This window comes from Oryza sativa, chromosome 1 (genome assembly GCF_034140825.1).
Source record: "Oryza sativa Japonica Group chromosome 1, ASM3414082v1".
NCBI lineage: Eukaryota > Viridiplantae > Streptophyta > Magnoliopsida > Poales > Poaceae > Oryza > Oryza sativa.
In genome coordinates, this window is record NC_089035.1 from 33,153,510 (window position 1) to 33,176,185 (window position 22,676).

At 38.2% G+C, this 22,676-nt stretch overlaps 1 protein-coding gene across 1 annotated transcript; it reads right to left on the reverse strand.

The window, feature by feature from the left end:
* Positions 1 to 4,993: 4,993 nt before the first annotated feature.
* On the reverse strand, positions 4,994 to 21,822 carry LOC4324616 (ubiquitin C-terminal hydrolase 13). The gene is made up of 32 exons (XM_015757368.3): positions 21,654 to 21,822; positions 21,377 to 21,455; positions 20,516 to 20,645; positions 20,276 to 20,433; positions 19,237 to 19,502; positions 18,946 to 19,164; positions 18,762 to 18,870; positions 18,548 to 18,663; positions 17,832 to 17,930; positions 16,852 to 16,961; positions 16,071 to 16,145; positions 14,960 to 15,038; positions 14,729 to 14,875; positions 14,577 to 14,657; positions 14,375 to 14,494; positions 13,105 to 13,227; positions 11,246 to 11,323; positions 11,024 to 11,112; positions 10,808 to 10,916; positions 10,645 to 10,713; positions 10,426 to 10,536; positions 8,719 to 8,774; positions 8,436 to 8,613; positions 8,251 to 8,352; positions 8,102 to 8,173; positions 7,970 to 8,035; positions 7,466 to 7,528; positions 7,112 to 7,186; positions 5,982 to 6,098; positions 5,729 to 5,809; positions 5,568 to 5,651; positions 4,994 to 5,492 (listed from the first exon to the last, which is right to left on the reverse strand). The coding sequence occupies exons 1-32, from the start codon at positions 21,681 to 21,683 to the stop codon at positions 5,451 to 5,453; spliced, it is 3,333 nt and encodes a 1,110-aa protein (XP_015612854.1). The 5' UTR covers positions 21,684 to 21,822; the 3' UTR covers positions 4,994 to 5,450.
* Positions 21,823 to 22,676: the final 854 nt, after the last annotated feature.

Genomic DNA, 22,676 nt, shown 5'->3' on the forward strand with positions numbered 1-22,676 from the left:
TCATATTAGTAGTTAGACTTTAAAATAGGGTCAAATGAGCAATTGTCCTTAAAAAAAGTAGCAAATCACATTATTACGGAAATCCTTAAATTTCTGTTTTTTCTAACCACATTATTTAGGGTTTCTTTCTTTTTGTAAAATTATAGTTGAGTTTTCTATTAAATGATAAAATTGATCATTGATATTTTTTGTAAAGGTGTTCTAAAGGAGCTACCGTACTCATCATTTTTTCTAGTACCACATGAAAAGTTACAATCGTATAGATTTTGTGCCATAAACACTTACTCCCTCTGTTCCAGAATATAATAAGTTTTAGAGTTGGGCCCGGTTATTAAGAAAGTAGGTAGAAGTGATTGGTGGAGGGTTGTGATTGGATGAATAATGGAGGTAGGTGGGAAAAGTGAATGGTGGAGGATTGTGATTTGTTGGGAAGAAAATGTCGGTTGAGAAGTTATTATATTTTGAAACAAATCCTAAGGGTTAAAAGTTGTTATATTTTAGGACGGATGAAGTATTTACCATCACGCACACGGGAGGGTTACCTTTCATCTTCTTTAAAAGCCAGGTAATCTCTCAAATGACCAGGCAATGTATTGAGTTTTCTAGAGATTTATTATAGGTATATGTGCACAGGAGACATACTTTCCAACACACATATACTGCACCTCTTTACCTTTAAATGAACACATGGCAGTTTTCTAAAGAAGCCTTTACTAAATACTAGCCAGTAAAGTCGTGCGTTCGCATGACTATGCCTTCCCACCTATTAAATGCAATATATTGATTATAATTATATTGTAAATAAGTTCTTAAAGAACATATTTTGTAGGAACTAGGAAGTTTATCTATTATAAACAATATTTGTGATCATAAATAATTAACATGCCTAGCATGTAAAATTTGTCGTAAATATTAATATTAGCATATGTTCTCAACTTTGTATATTATTAGCAGGTATTATATTTTAATTATTAGTCCAAGTAATTTTTAAACATTTATATTAAAGCATTAATTTCTGAACATTCGAAGAACCGTGTTCTGTATTGTTGGAAGGGAACACACCACGCTTGGAAAAAGCATTAGTTTTTTTTTCTAACATTCTTTTTCGAGCTTAACTCCAGATGCTCCCCTTTTCTGATCAAAGTAAAATGACTATGCTTTTATTATTCCCATGTTTTCTTCCGATCCTTCCATTGGAAGTGTCATGAATCTTCTCCTGCCCTCTATATTTCTAACCAATCCTTTCCAAATCCAACGGCACATCTTAAAAGCATACCTGGCTCAAATCAAAATGCGAATAAACATTTTACGTTCATTGTATGATGACGACGACGACGACGACGACGACGATGATTTAGTGTGCACGTGGCTCAATAGGAGGCTAGATATTTGGCCCTTAAATCGGTTATAGAGATTTAATATTACAGAGGAGAAAATTTAGATTAGTGCCAAATTTACTTGAGGCATTACCGATTTGTTTGCTACAATCCAAACACCTAACATTACTATTCAAGCTGCCAATAAATTGGTTGGACACATTTTGGTAGTAATCCAAAATAGCTAAATTCAATTGTCGCTATATAGTTCTGTATTTTCACCCATCTTTACGTGACGCTAGACAAGTCGGCAGCAACATCACACGAGTTATTGTCACCACATTCATTCTTACGGTTTTATATGAATTCCTGTAGTAAAGCGTGAAGTATCATCGGGTTTACTTTTATTCTGAAGTGAGAAAAAATTGCCCAAAAAAGATAGCAACCAAGCAACTCGACTTAGCAAAGGGGGGGGGGGGCATGTTTGGGGCACGCATTGCGCTTGCAACAAAACTTTGGCTGCTGCTATGTCTGCTGCTATGTCTGGGATAATCAGTTGGCACAAATTGATGAATTCGAAAAGGAGGCCCCATGAGCTGCTAGGATACTATGTTAGATTGTAGGAAAGAGATCCTATGAGATTTTTTCAGTTTAATTTAATAGTTGTATAAATTATATGTAGCTATTCTATAAGAAAACATGATAATAATAATAGAGTAAATTGTACCAGCGGTCCTTAAACTTGTAAGCAGATTTCACCTAGGTACACGAACCTGCAAAGCGTGCATCGAGATCCCTAAATGTAGTTTATTGTATCATCTCGGTCCAAAGTCCTGTTTGACCGTGGTTTTACCAGTGTTCACCTAGTCGCTAAACGCTAGTCGGACGGCCACCTACTGACTAGCGACTAGGCTGATTAGGCGGCGACTAGACGGATTAGGCGAATTAGACATTTTTTTCTATTTCTTTCACGCAAAAATACTGATTCTAGATATTCGGTACTCGGTAAATATAGGCATTTAGGCAAATAGCATAAATCATAGTTAAGTTCAGAAATCATCAAGTCCATACAACGCACTGACACTGCACACGAAGCATTGGGTTTAGTACAAATCTATAGGGATAGCGAACACATCAGTATAGCCACTGTACATGCACATCATAATTCATAAATCATAACTTTATAGATCTGAGGGGCTGGAGCTAGGAGAGAGGAAGAAAAATTTATCTAGAACTGGAAGAACAGAGAAGGTGAGGTGGTGGAGGGGAGCCTGATCCCCTGATGGCCTGATCTAGGGTTGGCGTAGGCTGCTTGAGTGGTTCCGTGCTTGACTGCTTCAATCGGTGTGTTTGCCACCTTCCATTGACAGCAAGGATGAAGGATGAGATGGAGAGCAGGAGCAGCAGAGGAGGGGGAAGAACGTGGAGCAGCAGAGGAGGAGAGGGAAGAACATAGCGGCGCGGTGGAAGATCGATGGGCACGGCGACGGAGCCGTCGCTCGTGGCGGTGTGAAAAAAGGGGGTAGGCAGGGATTGCGCTCTCTCTCCAGGCTCTCAAATAAGGCAACCTAAATCCCCTTCTATACCGAGTCGGTCCCGCGTGGCGCTTCTAAATTTTATCACGCCCAAATTTTGATTTCTATCGCCTAGTCGCCGCCTAGACGCACTGTCCCTTTGTCTAATTGCGCTCAGGCACCGTCCTGTCCAGGCCGCCTAGAACCGTCTAGGCGGTAAATCGACTAATTCACTGCCTAAGGTGTAAACTGGACAAATTGTCGCCGACTAGCGATTAATCACCGTTTAGACAGGCTAGGCGGCCGTTTAGGCGAACATTGGGTTTTACTTACGTGGCATGCTACATGGATGGTGATGACATGGCGAAATTTTCCCTCCTTTTTTTACCTGCTCTGCCTTCACTATGCATGTCGAGTCGCCGGTCGGCTTTGCCCGTAGGCCAACGACGGATGGATTCGGCAGGACAACGGATTCTGCAGCGGCAGTGTTCGGCATGAGTGGATCCGGCGTCAGCCAGTCAACACGTTGCGCGGACCAAGCCGAAGGCGCTAAGGCATGGGGGCTCGGTTCCAAATGGAGGTGCTCCTATCTCCTATCGTCCCTAGTGGATTTGTAGCCTCCGTCCCTCAAGGAGGGAGGATCCGACGCAGGTGACACAAGGAAATGACATATCCTATGTTGTTGTTCCGCTAACATGAAGGGATGACAGATATGGCAGCACCAGGGTCGGACGGGACCGACGTTGCTGTCAGCCACAAGCGCTCCGATGTGAGGCTCCACATTGCTCTGCGTCGTGTCCTCATCCGTGCCATCCATGCCGCCACCTAAACCGAATCGAAGGGAAAGAGATCTTAGCCAAGTTGGAGCGGCAACGCTCGCAGAGGAGGGAGTAGAAGCAGCATCCCAAGAAGAAGTAACATGCTAGTAGCATCACCATGATGCCCGCCAGTGCAGGCATCCGCCGACACCCATCTCTCCGGTCGCGAGCTCCTCCATTAGCTCAAGCCCGTCACTCCTCCCAGCTTAAATCATGTCGGATCAAGCCACAACCTATCCGAAGTCATCATCCCCAGCCACCGCTCTGCCGTTGGGCCAACCCCGTTGCTAGCGCATCTACCTTCGGTGGTCGGCGTCGTCTCTCTCGCTGCCTCCCTCTCCCTTTGCTGTTGTCGTCAATGCGGTCGTTGCTCATCATCACAGCCGCCGTTGGTACATCCAGCAGTGAAGGAAGAAGAGAAGAAGAATGGGAGAATAAGAACAGGAAAAGGAAAATTTGTTCGTGTCATCGTTCACATAGGATGCCACGTAGGCAAGCCACAGTCAAACGAGACTCTGGACCAGAATTAATACAATAAACCAAGTTTATAGATCTTGATGCCATGGATTAGCCCTGCACAAAAATTGCAATGGTAACTCATGTATACTCTTATTTTGCAGTCGTCGCTAAAACCTATCTTATGCAGGCAAATGAAGCCCAACAACACTTAATTTAGGAATAACAGCACTTCATAATCAATTCGTAGCTAGCACGCAAATGAAGCCCAACAACACTTAATTTAGGAATAACAGCACTTCATAATCAATTCGTAGCTAGCACTACCAAGATAGGTGAAATGTGGAAAGACAGCCTACTCTGAATACCGTACTCTACCACAACGTTTTCTACTTCATTTTGCCATCAGCAAAACACACACTGCCTACAAGGGCAAAACAAAATATTGCTTGCAAACTATGCACGCACACGGCGTTTCTGAATTGTGTAGACTAATCACATGTGTGTTTTTAGGGTAACACATCAAACTATTCACCGACTCTTACAATCGTCTACTAATAAAAAAAAATAAAACCAAGGGAACCGAAACCAAGATCGAGATACAATTTTTTTGAAACGCTTTCTTTCACAAGTCTGTGTGCTACCATATTCGCGACGAACCCACCTCAGTTTCACCTCAGTTTCAAACCCTAGAAATAAAGCCAGGGGAACCGAAACTTGACCCCTGGTCAAGATACAATTTTTTGAAACACCTTTTTTTCGCATGTCTGTGTGCTACTATATTCGCCAAACCCACCTCAGCTTCAAACCCTAGAAGTCATCAAAATGGCTGAGATCTTGGATGATCACCCCATGGACCGACCTTTTAAGCTCACTTTGTTTCACCATATTGGCACCCTCCCAAGGAGACAATTTTCTCAAAATGTGTAGTTTAACGTTACAAACGAAAACAGATTCCCCTTTCGATTTAAACCTGAAATAGATTTCGATCATATTATGTGGGCATCAACAGTTATCCCACAAAACCCCATGGTGAAACAAAAACCACTGGGATGATCAGCCCATGCCCAATATACAGCTTTCAGAATCTACCTAAAAACAACTAAGAATTCCAACATTAAAGAACCCTGTACACCCAACCAGATGGAAAATTTCTTTCAACCGACCACACCAGACTGTGCAACGCCTTCTTGCGCAGACCAAAATAATGACTATATGTCTAGAAGAAGACAATGAACTTTGCCGGGTGAGGAATAAATTAAGGTGCTCTTGATGATCTCATTAGCTTGTACTACGGCAGGTGAGAGCTCTGGATACATCACATAAATGTGATAATTTAACCACCTCTAGTTGAAAATCTTCACAGCCTTATCGAAAGAATTGCGGTTCTGTAATTTATTCAAATTGTTGTCAGAAAATGCCCACTGTTCACATGTCAGTTAGTAGGAGTCATAAGCGTATACCTGATTGGACAAGCATGACCTTTTTGGGGTGACGTCTGAGTGCTCAAGTCCTAGGCATTGTTCCCATGGTCCATAAACATCTTTCTATATTAAATAAACAAGGCAGAAAAAAATTATTTGAGAATAATCCGACTCAACTCTTAAAAGAGAATTTAACCCACCTGGAATCGGCTCAATACGATATCTGAATCTTGAAAGTATTCACCAGCCAGGCGATTGTGAGCAATATAAGCAAATTTCCACTGATCAAAGTAGCTCACGTCAGATAGTATCCAATATATGATACAGCAGAAAAGGTAATTGAAAAGATCACTAAAGGTTTACACTGTAGCACCAGCCTCACCAACAGTAAACAAGCAGTAATAAAGTAATACAAAATCGATCGTGTATGAGATGAAAGGTTGAAATAATTACCTTCGCAAACTGCTCATCAGAAACCAGAAGTTTCTTCTGAATACGCACTTTGATATCTGATAATGTCTCACCATCACGGATAAGAAAGAAGAAAGGTTCTCCGTAGTAATCAATGTGCTGGAAAGATTGAGACAAATGATTCAATAAGAGAAATCCCAGGTCGCCGTTGCTTCTCTCAAATGGCACGCAAGAAAACAAACGTCACAAAAAACAAAGAATTGGAGCGAGAATCAGAGATGCACTCTGAAGAAAATACAGAACATGCTCAGGCAAATGGAACGATGCTTCATAATAGAACCATAAACCAGCATAGGAATTGAGAGGCACTGATCATTGAGGTCAGCTTAGTAAGTGACGTTACACCTTTAGGCAGCATTCAGTTGTGTCCATTGGAGGACTATATAGTGGCCCATTATTACAGATAAAATGCAACGACCTGGTTGTTTACAATGAAATGAAATGACACAATAAATGCTTCAGTCATCTCTTGACGAGACAATGCCTAAGAAAGTACCAAACAGTTTGAGCTTATCCAGGAAGACAGTTAAAACGTGGATAGATATTTCCAACATTGACTGAGCATGTTCACGCTCAACCCTTCCAAGGCCAAAGCCATATTTCCCATTACACGTTTCCCATGTAAACAAGCTAAAGTACAACGACTAGTCAGTCCACCATGTAAAGTAGCAAACCTCAATAATTTCTACTATGTTCTTAATCACTGTGACAAGTGGGACAGCTAATACTTTAGAGATGACTGTTTCATCACGCTTAGATCAAAGAAGGCTGAAATGGGATTTACTCTGAACTATATCCAGAATCATGATGTCGTGAACATTGACATGTTCCTCAAAACTGGTCTTAAATATATGACACCATTGACTCTAATTCATTTGATTATCCATCTTTTCTAGAAATATCTGTGCAAATAGATAAACATTCGAGGCACACTTAAATTACTTTGATGACAGATCAAGCGGTACTCTTCACATGACTTAACTAAGTAATTGAATAAATATTGCTGGACATAGTTTGAGGACGAAGTCAATTGTGTTGTATATTAAAAACCAGAGGGAGTACCAAATGACTACAAGCAGTATTGAAACATTAGGTTCTAAATATATAAATACCTGTTTTTCTATGATGAAGTGACAGACATGAACCAAACGGTCTCGCACACCAGCATTTTTCTCTTCTTCAGGAACCTGACCAACAGAAAAGGAATATGTGGAGAAAAGGTAGCTAATTATGTACACTAATTAACAACATGTTCAGTTTGAGTGGGTTATTCCATGGATGATTTATTCCAACATGAGATGACCACATTTTATTGTGTCATCTTATTACAGGGGATGACGTGTTGATGAGCCCACTCATTTTAACAAAGCATGCCCAACTGTAGGTCATTTGCTTTGTAGCCTGAACTTCAGATTGCTTAAAGGACAGAACATCTCAATAAAGTTTCCGTATAAGCAAATGCTTACCTCTTCAACACATAACAGTCCATTGAATTCATTAACTGAAATTTTCTCCGAAGGTTGATACACCTGAAAAATTAACGAGGCAAGTGATTGATCATGCATAAAAGAGGTATTTTCAACCACTATTAAGTATACGTGTACCTTGATGAAAGAATAGAAAATATTGTTTTCTACGATGAAAGCAGGGATGAAACTTTACATGGTAAAATGAAATCATGACGTGAGCATTATGTGTTTTTCTTAAAGAGCATATGACGTGATTTTTGGTAAAACTTGGAAGAGTCAGGCAAAACCTGCCAGGTTGACTACCTTTCGTAATCAAAGTGAAAGAAAAAATCTATCAACTCAAACAGAGAGATCTTTGTTATTTTACAGCAGGAACTGATTTTCTACAACAATACAACCCTCCAGTTTCAGAAACGAGCTTTGCAGTATTTTTTTTTTGTGTGTAATGGTCTCTACCCTAAGAATAAGCCTTTAAGAATTACAGAAGAACTGTTGAAATACCTTGCGTATCTTGTTTTTGTAGACCTCAAATAACCGGAATTCAGCATCACTATAAGATAACTCAACCTGAAAAAAAATCATTAAATTGCCATGCACACACAACACTTGAAAGAAAACTAGCAGTTGATTCACCTTGGATTTCATGTCCTCAATCAAATCAGACATAGTGCTACCTTTTGGCAACCGTATAAAGTGAGATGACACCTGATAAGTAAGCATTAGCACAGGACATGATCAGAAATATAGAAGTGGTTACAAGCACAAAACGAGTTCAAACAAACCTCATTGTTTGTAGCATGATAAAAGGCAACTCTCAATGTTATCAGATCTTGCAGTACTGGCAAAGGGATGTCCAGTATCTCATAATACAATATGTCAGACATCTGCCAAACCAAAGGAAGCGCAAGTAATTTCATGTAAAAGGCACAAAAGAAGTTGCTCAGAATACTCCATAAAGCTGCCAAACCTGATTGCCATTCCTTAGCATGTCCGAAAGATGATCAAGACCTCTATACTTAATGTAGTGAGATTTGGGCATCTGTGAATACGGGAGGTGTTGTGTAAGGCGGAGTTTGGAAGGATCATCGAGTCCAAGTTGATTAGCAACTTTTTCAACAACATCATCATACGTGAAACGCTTTGAACTTCACAAATATGAAAATAGGAGGGGAAAAAAACAGTGAGTCATATCACAGACAAAGGAGGTATGTCAGTTATTATATGTATGTTCAAATATTCCTGGCACATACAGCTCCAAAGTGAAGTCATCATCTTTTGGATTCTCAAGTAATCTGAAGTGGACAACCTGTAGATAACAACAATAAATTCCACTTGTGGGAAATAATAAATGAAATATACAGAAAATTCAGACAGGAATCTGTTTTTTTGCGAAAAGGAATTATTTGAAAGGGTAGTTGTTCCATGTTTCACTACAGATACCATAAACCTTAATGAAGCAGCGCCCAACACCCTACAGACACACATATTTCTTCCATTGCACAATGTCATTGACTTTTCAGGAAGACCACATATATATTTAAAATCATACAGCCTTGCCAACATAATTCAGCTTTCCAGAAAGGGAAAAATAACTACATGGTTCTGATATTCTTTACTCTCTTCTTACAGCTCCAATCTAGAGCTCTACGCTCAAACATGTTAAACTTAGGGATGAAGTGTGACTGAGAATAGAGATCCGACAGGAGCTATCGGATGTGAATACATAAAACATATCTATTTTTAAGAGAGTATTTTGTAATGGATGGAGCACTGGAGCATGACACAAGAAAACTGTTTGCTCCATATACCAGTATGCTTACATAGTGAACAAAATAGACATTACAGTGGCTAGTGGCACAAACCACAACAAATGAATTGCATAAAAAAAAAGGAGGAATAAAAAAAATCAAAGGAGCTAAAAGAAATATAGCAGTGTATCAAGACAGAGAATGTATTAGCAGAAAAGAGCTAAAAAAGAGAAGCTATAGATATTAGAATTTGATCACATTTAGGAGGCTTGCACTGAAATATGGTCACAACAATTCTCTTTGTTCAAGTGATAAAGTTAACATAATTATTTGTGTGATTACACATATTTCATTCCTTAAAATTAGCTGGCGGTTATGGTGTAAAGTGCCTTTCTTTCTCGGTTTCTCCAAGCAGGCCATATTGGTTATATTGGCAAATGGCAATGTACACACCCCAAACCATGTCACCCACAAGCACACCCAACATGCAAACAGGACAGCACCATACCACCAACTTGGGCAAAGGTATGTTCCCTATGGAAAAACATACAAGACAAACAAAGCCAGACTACTCTACTGGTAATATTCTAATCCATGAAGAAGTAAGGAATTCCATGTTCAAACGTATCAATCCAAACAAAGATTATGCTAACAATTTAACAGGGCATAGAAAAAAAATGATAATACGACTACCCGAGCTAACCGGCTGTTCTGCACTGTTCTTTACTTCTTTTTCTTTCCTTTTGGCTCGGTGGGTCAGAGTGGCTAGGCTTTGCCAGAAGGATCATCGTTTTGGTAAGCTTGCCTCACCAACTAGCTAATCAGACCGAGGTCTTACTCCTCACCAGCTGAGCCGTTATTTTCCTTTTAGCAATCCTAATATTAGAAGTAGCTTGACTTTACTCTTTTTTTTTCAATTCTGAAATAGCCTTCAGCCCACTGGTACCAGTGGTGCCTTGATCACTTGAAAGTGAGGCTGTTGGAAAGTTTGTCTCTAGTCTATCCCATTATCCCATTCGCGAGTTATTCGACTTCTTTTTCTTAATTAGCAGATTTTAGTTATTGGCATCCATAAGGATAATGGGGAAAACAGAACAAGCAAAGGTCTGTTGCAACTGTTACTGACTGAAGGACAAAAAAAGAAGATAAGATAACAGTCCACAGAAAAATGAAAAAGCATCAATTCATCCCCAGGACAGATATATTTACCTGTCTATTTTGGATATATTCAAAGAAAGATGGCACATCGGCACAGCGATAGTGGTCCAACTTTTCTGGAGAACAACGTTTTTGGTAGCATATAATGTCACCATCTTCAAGCTTAAATCAACACCAGACAGTCAAACAGGATAAGTAAAATGACAACTAAAACTCTTGGAAAGCTAAACTAAATCTGTTAGAAAAAAACAAAATATTAATAGAACAAACCTGGCTTGAAAGGAAGGAATCATTAATGTTAATAGGTTCACACATTACACTTGGCTCGAACATTACTTCCTACAAAAAATTAGGGAAATAAATTGCAGTTTTACAACTCCTCAAATGGTGCCTAACTAAAATAGTCAAGTAGAACCAGTAACTAAAAACTAACCTCATACAGTTCAATATCTTCATCTGACTGAAACCCTGCCATCTCTTGCAATTTTTGCACTATATCAGCTGGCTTCCCTGATGCTTTCACAAGAAGTTTTCCAACATATCTATTTCATAATAACAGGGATAATATCCATGCAGCTTGGTCAGGTAACCCATAGAAGTAAATTAAATAAATAAATAGCTATATGCATATACAAGAGATAGGAACAACCTTAGCTCTTCCTTTTCAGGATCATACAGCTTGAAGAATATTAATATGTCATCCTTTGTCTTTGGAGGCACAGAAATAGGATGATTTTCCTGTACACATGTCATAATCTGGGTTAAATTGTCCACAAGTAAACCAAGATCAATGAACTTTGGCTAAACAAGTAGCACAACACAATTGAGTAGATGACTTAGCAAATAAAAAGCACTTTAGTAAGTAGTTAACCTGTCCCAATGCAACCTCCAAGAACAGTTTCAACTCAGAATTGAGTGATTTATTTGATGGATCTGTAAGGTGTCCAATCTGCAGAAACAAAATTTATTAATTGCGAGTCAAGAGAGCTGATAGATGAAATAAATGGAAGCTAAAGACAAACACAAAAACAAAGTAGATCTCTAAATTGAATCAAGTAATGTTAATAGGTAGATAAGCTTAATCAAAGTGCAATATCCACACGCCTGGTTGGTTGGTTGCACTATTAACTCATAAATCTAACCAAGATATAATAATATACCTGAATCCTCGCATATAGAAACTGTCTGTGTATTCTGTATACATAACTACTAGTTCCACAAAATGAGTGCAAGGTACCAATCTCTGTTTCAGTACACTCAAACCATGTATTTCACAAGAGTTCTTTACTTGAACAGTTTAAAAGAACAGAAAATGCCCGCTGCTCCTAGGGGCATCCCCTCAACTCCAACGTTGGAGAATTGGGAAAACTGGATAAGTTCCCTAAAAAGCAACTTTATGGTGCAAATTATGTTATGTGCGCATACCAAGTTTCACAGGCAAATTCAACCATACTATGAATAAACTGGACTATGAAGTTATGCATATGTGGAACACTTGATGACCTACAGCCAAGAAACTTTTGGGGTTAGGAACAGTGCACATCCATTATCCACAAACTGGACTATGGTGCCTCCCATATGAAATCATATTTGATCTCTTATATCCTCTTACCCAGTTTATCACTCCCACCACTGACACCTTACTTAACCAAACTTCATCTATTCTATACTCATTTAAAAAGACCATGGGTCTTTAAATGGTAATGAAGTGCCACATACATCCCTAAACTTGAAGATATAAGTTGGCAAGCATTGTGATCTGGCTCACTTCAGTCATCACTTTGGACATGGCTAAAAGTGTTGATGTGGGGATGAAATAGTGTTGTGAAGTCAACAAAGTACTCCCTTGTTGCACAACACTTTAATTGTGGTTTCGCATAGTTTTAGTTTGACCACTCCCATTTTATAAATACTAGTACCAATATGCCCTTCCATTGTAAGGGGCGAGGCTCATATAATTAAGGATGGGTTAGGAGGGCAATTGAACTCGGAGCGTGCGGTGGGAGTAGAATGAAAGGAGTGGAGAACAACTCCACTTTTAAAGTGGTAGAGAAAACTATACTCCCTCTGTTTCATATTATAAGAGGCTTTGACTTTTTTCCTAGTCAAACTTTTTTAGTTTGACTAAATTTGTAGAAAAATATCATAACATTCCCAATACAAAACAAACATATTATCAAAATATATTCAATGTTATATTTAATGGAACTAATTTGGTGTTGTAGATGTTGCTAAATTTTTATAAACTTAGTCAAACATAAAGAAGTTTGACTAGGAAAAAAGTCAAAACAACTTATTATAATATGAAATGGAGGGAGTAGGTATTAAAAAGTACACCATATTGCTAAAGTGTGTTACATGGTAAATATATAAAAAAAAAATAAGCCCACTCATCACAATCAGACGATTTAAAAGATCATACTCCCTCCGACCCAAAATAAGTTAGATCTCCAGAGTTCAAACTTTGTGACAGAATGAGTTCATTTCTACTCTGTAACCTACCCTCGGTCCACAAATACAGAAGTTTTACTCCTTCAATACCCCTTGCCTACCCAATCACCAATACCCTAAAGTTGCATCGCAATGCGAGGAATGCTTTTATTTTGGGACACAGGGAGTAAGTTCATACATAATGGAAGAAATCAAGGCTGATGATTTCATGTAGGTAGCATGGACAGTTACTGTCAAGCAAGGTAATATGATGTTAATTAATGCCAATATTGCACTTACACTAGATGCTTCCTCCTGGAGAGTCAACGGGCGTACGGGTCTAAATGTGTGGTTCTGTCGCTTAGCCCATAACCAAAATCGTTGGGATTGTACAGGAATACCAAATTCTTTTGATAAATCGACCTGTCAAGAAAGCATATTTCAATCAGAACACCACATTTTTTGCTATCATGATAAAATTCCAGTATGAACAAAATGTTCAGATTTTGATGCAACAAACACCAAGCAGATCCCCAACAAAGCAACTGAAGTCAAACAACAGCGCAATATAATTTGTTCCAGTTTTCTACTTGCAATAAAGAAATAATAATAACAGCATACACATATTCAATCAAGTAGACATTATGTTTTCAGTAAATAATATATTCCAAACATGGGACTTCAAACAATTTCTCCGAGAGACTGGTTATAACTGAAAAGAAAATGAGCTAGTCTGTTTCTTATACTATTTTGATTTCAACACTGTATCAGATCAATAATGGAGATTACATGTATTCCAGAGAGCCAGCAAAGATAGGCAACCAAAGAAAGAAATCTTTGACCATGTTATTAGGCTTATGAATATAAGAATCTGATCTAACCCAGTATGAACTCTCTTCATAACTCATTATTTGTTAGAAAATCATATTTGAGGCGTATATTTGTGTGTATGAAAAATCTAAAGCACAGCTGTTTGCTTCACCTATGGATAGTCAAACCAGCGAAACTCAACATGCAATTAGACTTAACTTGTTTGTTTATTGTCTTTTGGGGTTTGTGTTTGTACTGTTTCCAGTTTTCTTTCTTCTTTAATGAAATGATATGCAGTTCTCCTGCGTATTTGAGAAAAAAAAAATCATTGTATTGATATATTCAAGTTATCTTTGGTGAATGGTGTTGAATAGCATTTCCATGCAACAAACATATACATGTAGGTTCGACAATGTGTTGCTCTCACAGAATATCCATAGACTATGTTTGTTGTACTCTTAGTTGGTCTATTTTTACAGAGTCAACAAGATCGATCAAAGCTAAACACCTGTGAAAGATTCACCAAACTACACAATCGGGCTTATAAGCTAATAATGAAATAATGTTACTCACTTTAAATTTAAGAATGGAAAACTAAAATACCAGAATTCAAGAAAGTACTGGAAAATAAAATAAAATAAATTGTAGCGTAGTTATGGGGCATCATCAATGCAATACAATTCTGTGCATATCGTATATTCATTAGATATACACATTTTGATATATCATGGATGACAAATGAGGCTCAGCAAAAAGTTACCTTGGCCTGGTTTATTGTCAAATGTTTAGGTGCCCGAAGGCTTTGGATGTTGTCATAATCCACAAGATCAAAATATATATGTTTTCCAATTTGCTCTGCAAAATCAGAATCTCGGGCAACCTAGAAAATGAAGCACTAAGTGAGGAGCAACTAGAATGATAGCATTTTCAGATAATGTAACGTATCAAATAAAGAGGTAAACCTTTAATGCAGTGAACATGTGGGCCTCTGCTTTCTCCTTTTTCTTATACTCTCTTTCTTCATTTTCTTTTCTCAACCTAATCTGGTAAAGGTTTTCATGACATCAGAACAAGTTCTGTGATACCCAAGAAAAGAAAAGGGAAGAAGTATTACCTTAAGGTGTTCTGGTATGTCGTTTTCATCTAAATTGCAAATAATTTTTTCTCTGTCACTTTCACGAATGTACACAAGCATGTAAGCATTTGAATGCTTAGTAAACCTAAGCGGGGTGGTATTCAATCCAGGATTGGTATGTGGGAGCTGTAACAGAAAAAAAAGACATTAATAAAACTAATAGAAGTAAAAGGCCGACTTGGGGCTTCCAGTGTTCATGTGTGTATATACCTCTTCCTCGCCACCGTATTGCTCCTCTAATGCCCGCTTCATGTCTTCTTTTGTCACTCGTTCATCATCAAACTTGTACCTAAATTGTGAAAGTACAAAACATTACATAAATTCATCAAATGACTGTCCAATGGAATGCTAAAAAATTGAAGATAGAAAGGCAGGGCATTATTAGCAACAAAGCAATCGTCTAACAAGCTTATCTTCAAACTAATGTTAACAAAAATGGAATGATCCTTTACAAAGTCATTAAGGATATTCATGCAAATCACATCAATCCATAAAAAGAACTCCTGCAAGCACAACAAAAATAAGATATCTCTTTTTAAGCCTAGTAATGTAGGTCTTGCCCTCTAATGCGAATCAGATGTTCAACAAAAAATATTAGCCATAGAACTGATTCAGCAACAAGTCACTGACTTGCCAAAACAGTACCTGATGTGCATTGTGTATTCTTGCTTCATTGGAACAAATTAATTATAATATTGATGTACGAGTAATATTTTTTTGTTTCTGAAAAAGTTACTACCCAATACAAGACGACAGCAGTCATGTCAACAGGGGAAAAAGAAAATAGGAAAGCGTATACCTATTTTCTAGTAATACGTTCATGCTAATTATTGACCATTTATGTATACCTATTAATGCAAAAGGATCAGATTTTGTATTCTTATGTTTTTTATGAAGAAATAAACAAGAAATTATTTGCTAGGAGAATCAAAAAATATACCTATTCAAAAAGTTTAACATCTAAAGCTACAGAACATACCGTTGTGATTCACAATGTCATTAAAGCATAAGTCCTTTTCTAAATAAATAACATTTGACTATGACTAAAATGAAGTAATGAACTGCTGTGAATGATAAAACACAGCATACTGTATTACTGTTTCACAACGAGAAAGAGAGGATATCATTAAAATAGGATATCATTGCAGCCATGTTTAAAAAAATGAAAAGCAGGGAGTAGGTTTTTATATCATATTTCATGGATCAACTTATCCGTTGATGATTAGCCAACTAGGATGAAAATAAGACGATTAACTATAAAGGAATATCTCAAGTATGTTATAAAGTTCATAGAGCTTCCACTATTTAAACTTAGATGTACCATATATCTGAAAGTGCCGGGCGTATAAAGGCGTAGTAGTGTCCACCATGACCACCACCACTATGAACAAGTACGCTGCATTCAAAACAAGTTGTTAAGACTAGTGTAAGGGTCCAAAGCACTTGTCGATAACAACAGAAACTCCAATGTATGCTCAGCCAGGACAAGCTAAACTGAGAAATGCTTCCTATACACAATCCAAAAACTTCACAAGTAAAGGGTGTAGAAGAAATTGTCTAAGTTCTCTGCCTGAAAATAGCATGTGACATGACTGACCACTGACATTTGTAACAGCTATGTAACACAAATTGCGTGTCAATGCACAAACAAGACATACAAGGGACCATATCAGTATATACACACTGGCCACAACTTCAAACTGGAACGAGTGAGACCAAAGTAATTACTAAAGAAAACAAGGTGGTCATTCCTAACATTGGTTGCAGAGTTTAAGCGCAGCAGGCTGGCTGTGGGCCATAGGATACAGGAGAAAAACAGCAGTGCAGCTGAAGCCTCAGCTAGCTGATGCATGCACTGCAACAGTCTTGAACACATGTCTTTGATAGTCTTTTTTTTTTCCTAATAATATGTTGGTGTAAAAATATGGTGATATCATGGTACTTTAATTGTCAAAAATATATTTCTCTGTGACAACTTCTACATGTGCCAGTAATCAAAATTTTAGAACATCAACAGCAAGCAAGTACAGGATAACTGACAGAGTATAACATACTACAAAGCAAAACAGAAAACATAAATCACATGGAGAGCTTGGAACTACCTGTGTAGAGTATAGAGGTTACGCACCCTCCTGTCAGCTTCTGGAGAGAGGTATTTTCCATCATCCTTGTCAAGATCTAATTGTAATGGGAACTCATAGCGGTCATTTATCTACATTGTCCAAATTAGTTTAGTTTAACCAGTGCAGGAAAAAATTGTGTGTATAAAGTATTTTGCATGTTTCCCTCAAAAGTAAAAGATACAGTTGAGCCTCCAAACTTTAGCAAGCCTACTTTTAAGCAACTAAATAAGGAATTTTCAAGCCAGTGAGAAGATATTAATCCGAGATATTGCAAGCGAACTCCCTCGTTTTCAACATTTGAAGCACCAGGTTCTATCTAATTTTTAGCCTTAAAAAAAGGAACTTCCTGAGGATCACCCAAGTAAATAAACAAAATAAGGTGTCAATGGCATGTGCAGCACTGTAGCAAATTTATTTTCTGCTTGTTTTGTTGCTCACACTTTCATCAAGAAATATAGAAAGTACTCCTAGCCTACAGCGCATCTAGAAGGTTTTTCGTGTGGAGATGGGATATTCAGGAGACAAATTAAAATATGTTCTGGTGCATGTAAGCCATTGACCATTATGTTGAAATGAGGACACACACATAAAAAAAATACAAGAAGCGGAAACCATAATTGCATTAAGAAAGATCTTCTGTTACAAAAGGACATTGCAAATGCGACATCATTATTTGTCCTCTCATGGCTGCCCATGTTATATTTCAGAATTTTAAAAGCAAGTCAAGGAAATGAAGCTAAATTTCAAGGGGGAATTCTCCATATCTTGACAGCTAAGGCTCTTATCATGCAAAACACAATTTGGAAAATCTAGTTTTCCATGTCCTTGATATGTGAGACTACATTATGAAAAGTTCGTTTGTAGCCTATGTTAAATATTAGCAAGCGCCACAATGAAAAGGATAAATCATAGATGAAATCTAGAAACAAGCCAGAGAAAATATAGAGTGAATTTCAGACCTTAACCATGGTATCCCGCACAAAATCATATTCAAACCGCTTTAATTGAACTTGCAGGACTGGAGGGAAGTCAATAAAAAGCATCCCTTTCTTGGCATCCTGAAAAGAGAGGACGAAAATGTTCTGAAGCACACAATCTAAAAAGTCACTTCATTACCAAGTAATTTGTATGTGTCAAAGCACATTTTCCTTATCAAGAATCTAGCATTAAAGTATACTTAAAAAAATTATAGATCAACCAGAGGTGGAAAATAATATTGATGTGCTATGTCACTGGCATGGTCACATTCAAATATGATGACACTTTTTCAATTGATACATCCGTGCACGCTGGGGATAGTGAATAATAATACTACCCAACCACTCAACATAGATTCAACAATGTGCAACTCAGTGGGTGAGCCATGAGCATATGATATTTACATAAGTTACCCTTAGGATGGGAAAACCAACATCCTAGCTTGTCCTTGTGGATGTGCCAGAATTTAACTAAAAGCCAGGCCTACCCACATGGATGGGCTGGGACCAAATCAAACCTTAGATAATATATGAATAGGTTTAACACAGCTCATGTGAAAGATCAATATGGAATTGTGCATAACAACATAGGAAAAGTGTTGCCTAAAATGAATTCAGCTGCAAAGAAATATTTAAATCCAAACATTGGTAAATGTGGCATTTGAAGGTTCTAGATCTCAAATGTCAGTGGGACCAACCTGCAAACCATGTTTCTCAGACTGGTATTTATTATCACCTTCCAATCTCTCTACTTCAACATACTTATCAAATGATGCATAAACATCTGAACAGCCCTTGACATCAAGTGCAAGATCTAGAAAAGAGTTACGAAAATACATGATAAATCTACAATCATGATGAATAGATAAAAACAATAAAGAAACAAGGTCCAGATTTCACCTTGTCACCTACCATAGAATGATTCTTTCCTTGTAGATTTGTAGTCAACATTAATGCACTCAATATAATTCATATGATGACCTTCAAATAGCTGTTGAATTGTCCCTTCCACAGTAGTTCCCTGAATCGAGAGAGTAGTTGTACATTGATGAAACACTATTTATTATCTTACATATAACAAAAATAAATGTCCAACCTTCATTTTGTTTTCCAGTTTTTCGCAGAGAACACGATTCAGTTCTTGAACATCATGCTGCAGGAAAGAATCAACGGTATCCCATCCAAAAGATTTGGTAAGCTCTTTTGTAGAAACACTATTGTCACTATGCTGAAGTTTGCAGAAAAGACTTTGCAAAGCCAAAGGGATGCTCCCGCAAGGTGTATCATTCTCTGTAGTTGGCATATGGTATACAGCCTAAAATATCATTCTCTGTATCAGCCTCGCATCATAGGATTCATTTAAGAGAATTTACAAATTTAGCCTCACCTTTCGGAAGTACGGAATATGGTAAAGCGTCTGAAGAAGAGAATTCATGTAGCATGTAGCCCCTTGATTCTTAAGGCCAACATAGCCAGTCTCCTTTTTGGAATCATAATTCCAGAAATCAACTATTTTACGCACAGCAACCTCAGCCTCAATAATGCATTTATCATTCACAATATAACCTTTAGTCGGATCATATAGATCTCCTAAATGCATAAAAGAAGTGAAGCCCCAATCACTTTCCCGAGTACTGAAATGATGTGCTGCTTCTGTGGAGGGGAAGGAAACTCATGAATAACGACTGGTGAAATTCATAAAGTATTGTGCTTAAAACTAAAGCTTTATATGTAAGTTGAATTAAAAAACTATTGCACGCAAGCAGAAAATTTCTCTCAACTAACATGGAGAAGAAAAAACTGGCAAGCTAGTTTATTTAATATCTTATTTTCTCAATTTTTCATGCTGATCTGAGGGGGATTAAAAACAATCCTGTGACATACATTTCAGGAGAATATATCTATGTGATTGTATATTGCATCAAAATATATTAACTTTCAGGGCATAACATAAGATAGTAGAGCAGCCGTTTAAACGTATCCTCTCAAAAGGCCATCTGTTTTACTTTAGGAAAACCAAGCTAGATTAATCCTATATATAAAGTAGTTAATGCTAATCTTCTCTTCTCTCATGAAGCCACATCATCTCAATTGTTTCTAGAGATCATTCATCTACAGTGCAATTCCATCTTCTCTCATGAAGCTTATCACATCACCTCAATTGGTTTTAGCATTTGGATCATTGATCTATTATTTCTCTTCTCTTATATACACGATCTTAATACTTCTAGCATTGGAGGATCTAAGATAAATGTAATTATTTGTAAAGCACATGAAGTCAATTTGTTAATTTGGCTACAAAGCAAATTCAGTTTGTACCACACTTTTACTTTTTATATCATACAAAATATTGCTAGCAATCTCAAACTAAACAATAACACTTTCAGATAAGCATATCTAATCAGGCAAGAGATAACAGGAATTACCTTTTCTTAGTGAGTACTTGCTGTCTAACTGGTTGATCACAGCAAGGCTGAACTGTGCATATTTACTCCATCCATGAGGCTGTTCATTTGCGTCAGCAATATCTAGGTACATCGAAAGGGACTGTACACTGTTTCCAGTTGGAAAAACTAACACCCGCCTGCAAGGAGGTATAGGAGCACCAAATTAAGCTACGACTAGTGGTGCATGATAAGAAGCAACAAAAAACCGTTTTTACTCACCATTTGTGCCCCCCAACCACAAAAACATCAGAGTACAGCTTTCTGTGATTCGAAAAATCTTCAATGGTCCACGTAAATCTGGACGTAGAGGTTTCTGGTACCTGCTCGTTCTCAACTGTTGATCCAGAGTCTGCAAGATGAAATAAATATGTTAAACAACAAAAGTAACATGATAAACAATTGCATGACTCTAGTGTCACATGCACCGGTGAAAATTAGCATATGCCCATTTTTCAATGACCTGATAACGACAGGTATACCAGTACCACCACAAAAAACAACCAACACACAACCAGGAAAGAAAAAAAACAAACAGAGCATGTTCAGTAGATTGGAATATTACTCTTTTCAAGTTCCAGGTTTCTTAGCCAGCATCTGGAATTCTGCATTGTTTTTTTTCCTTAGCATCAACCAATAGTACAGGACTACAGGACATGTTTATCACCTTATAATCAAAGAGCTAAAACCATCTGGAAACAAACCGCACATTCTTCAATAGTTAACTTACAAACCGCACATTCTTCAATAGTTAACTAGACTTATTTTTTGGGAGAACAAGCCCGAGGACTCCTACTGACCCTGGCGACCTCCCAGTAGAGTTCAGTAATTCTTACAAAACCTATTGTTTGCGAGTACCGAAAAAACTAAATACCAGAAGTTTGCAAGTACAGCGTGAATGCACGATTCATAATTAATGTTTTGGGCAGTGGTTCTAGAGACTAGTCGCATCCCATGAAACATACTATGAAAAAATGGCCTGAGTTAACACCCTAAAAAAATATAACCCAATTAATAACAAAGCTTGACAAACAGATCAGATTAAATTCAGAGGAAAAATATAAAAACACAGAGAAATCTCACCTTCCATCGGCTGAGGTCCCTCAACAACAACATCCTGGTCTGGCACCAGCATCTCCTCATCCTGGTCCTGCTGCAGGAGCTGCAAACAACAGGACATGCAACCAAAACCCAAACCTTTGTAAATCTCCACCGCATCTCAGTAAAAAAAAACACCCAAACCCTAATAGAAACCATCTCGAAGCGCACAACCATCTACGCCTACCGAACCGCAAAGCACTCTGACCAAACGCGGAGCAGGGCAATGGTGTGCGAGTCGCGGGGAGATGCCAGGCTTTACCTCGGGTGCGCGCGGGGTCACCATGGTCATCTACCACGGCGGCGGCCCGGCGAACGGGGGTAGAACCGGATCGCGGCGATCGCCGCGCGGGGGGAGGGGATCTCCTCTAGGGTTTAGGGAGATTTAGGGAGAAGCGCGGGTGGAGGATGCGGAGAGGGGGAAAGAAACCGGAAGGGGCGCGTGCTAACCCTGCTTTATAAAGCGCGTGTGACTGGGACGCGGGGAGGTTTCGGTCTTTTGGATGGGTGGTGTTGGAACCTGGGAGTCGTAGGTTACTAGGAAAGTTGTTTGCAACCGAGAAAAACATTACTCCCACCGTTCAAAAATACTACGAGTATTTTTAGATTTTGACACAGTTTTCAAAATGTTACTATAACCAACAATATATATAAAAATAAAATATTTTAAATAAAAAGAGCTGTATATTATGTTAGTTTGTTTAATGACAAATCTAGTAACATCTATTTTACATGATTGATGTTTTTTATTTTTTCTATTATAATAGTCAAAGTTAAAAATGTTTGACTTGACACTATGCTAGAATTGCTTATGTTTTGGGACAGAGGGAGTACTAATTTCGTTACAAATTATTGATACATGATACTCCCTTCGTTCTATAATATAGCAACCTACTACCGGATATGACACTTTATAGTGCAACGAATTTAGACATGTTTCCTACCAGATTCATTGTACTGTAAAGTGTCACATCCGATACTAGGTTGCTATATTATGGGACGGAGGGAGTATCATTTATATGTGCAGATGGTTTAATAATAAACTTCACGGAAAGTTGTTAATATCGTTCATAATTTTATTCAGGTCGTGTATTGCAACGTGACGGAGCGTGGGGCTCCTCACCGGGAGACCGCGCTGGCCCCCCTTTGCCGGTTCGGCCGGGGACCCTGGGTGAGACTCTAAGCTCCCAATCTGTGGAAGGTTCGCGAGACAGGAAGCACACAAGACGCCGGCGATGTATACAGGTTCGGGCCGCTGAGAAGCGTAATACCCTACTCCTGTGTT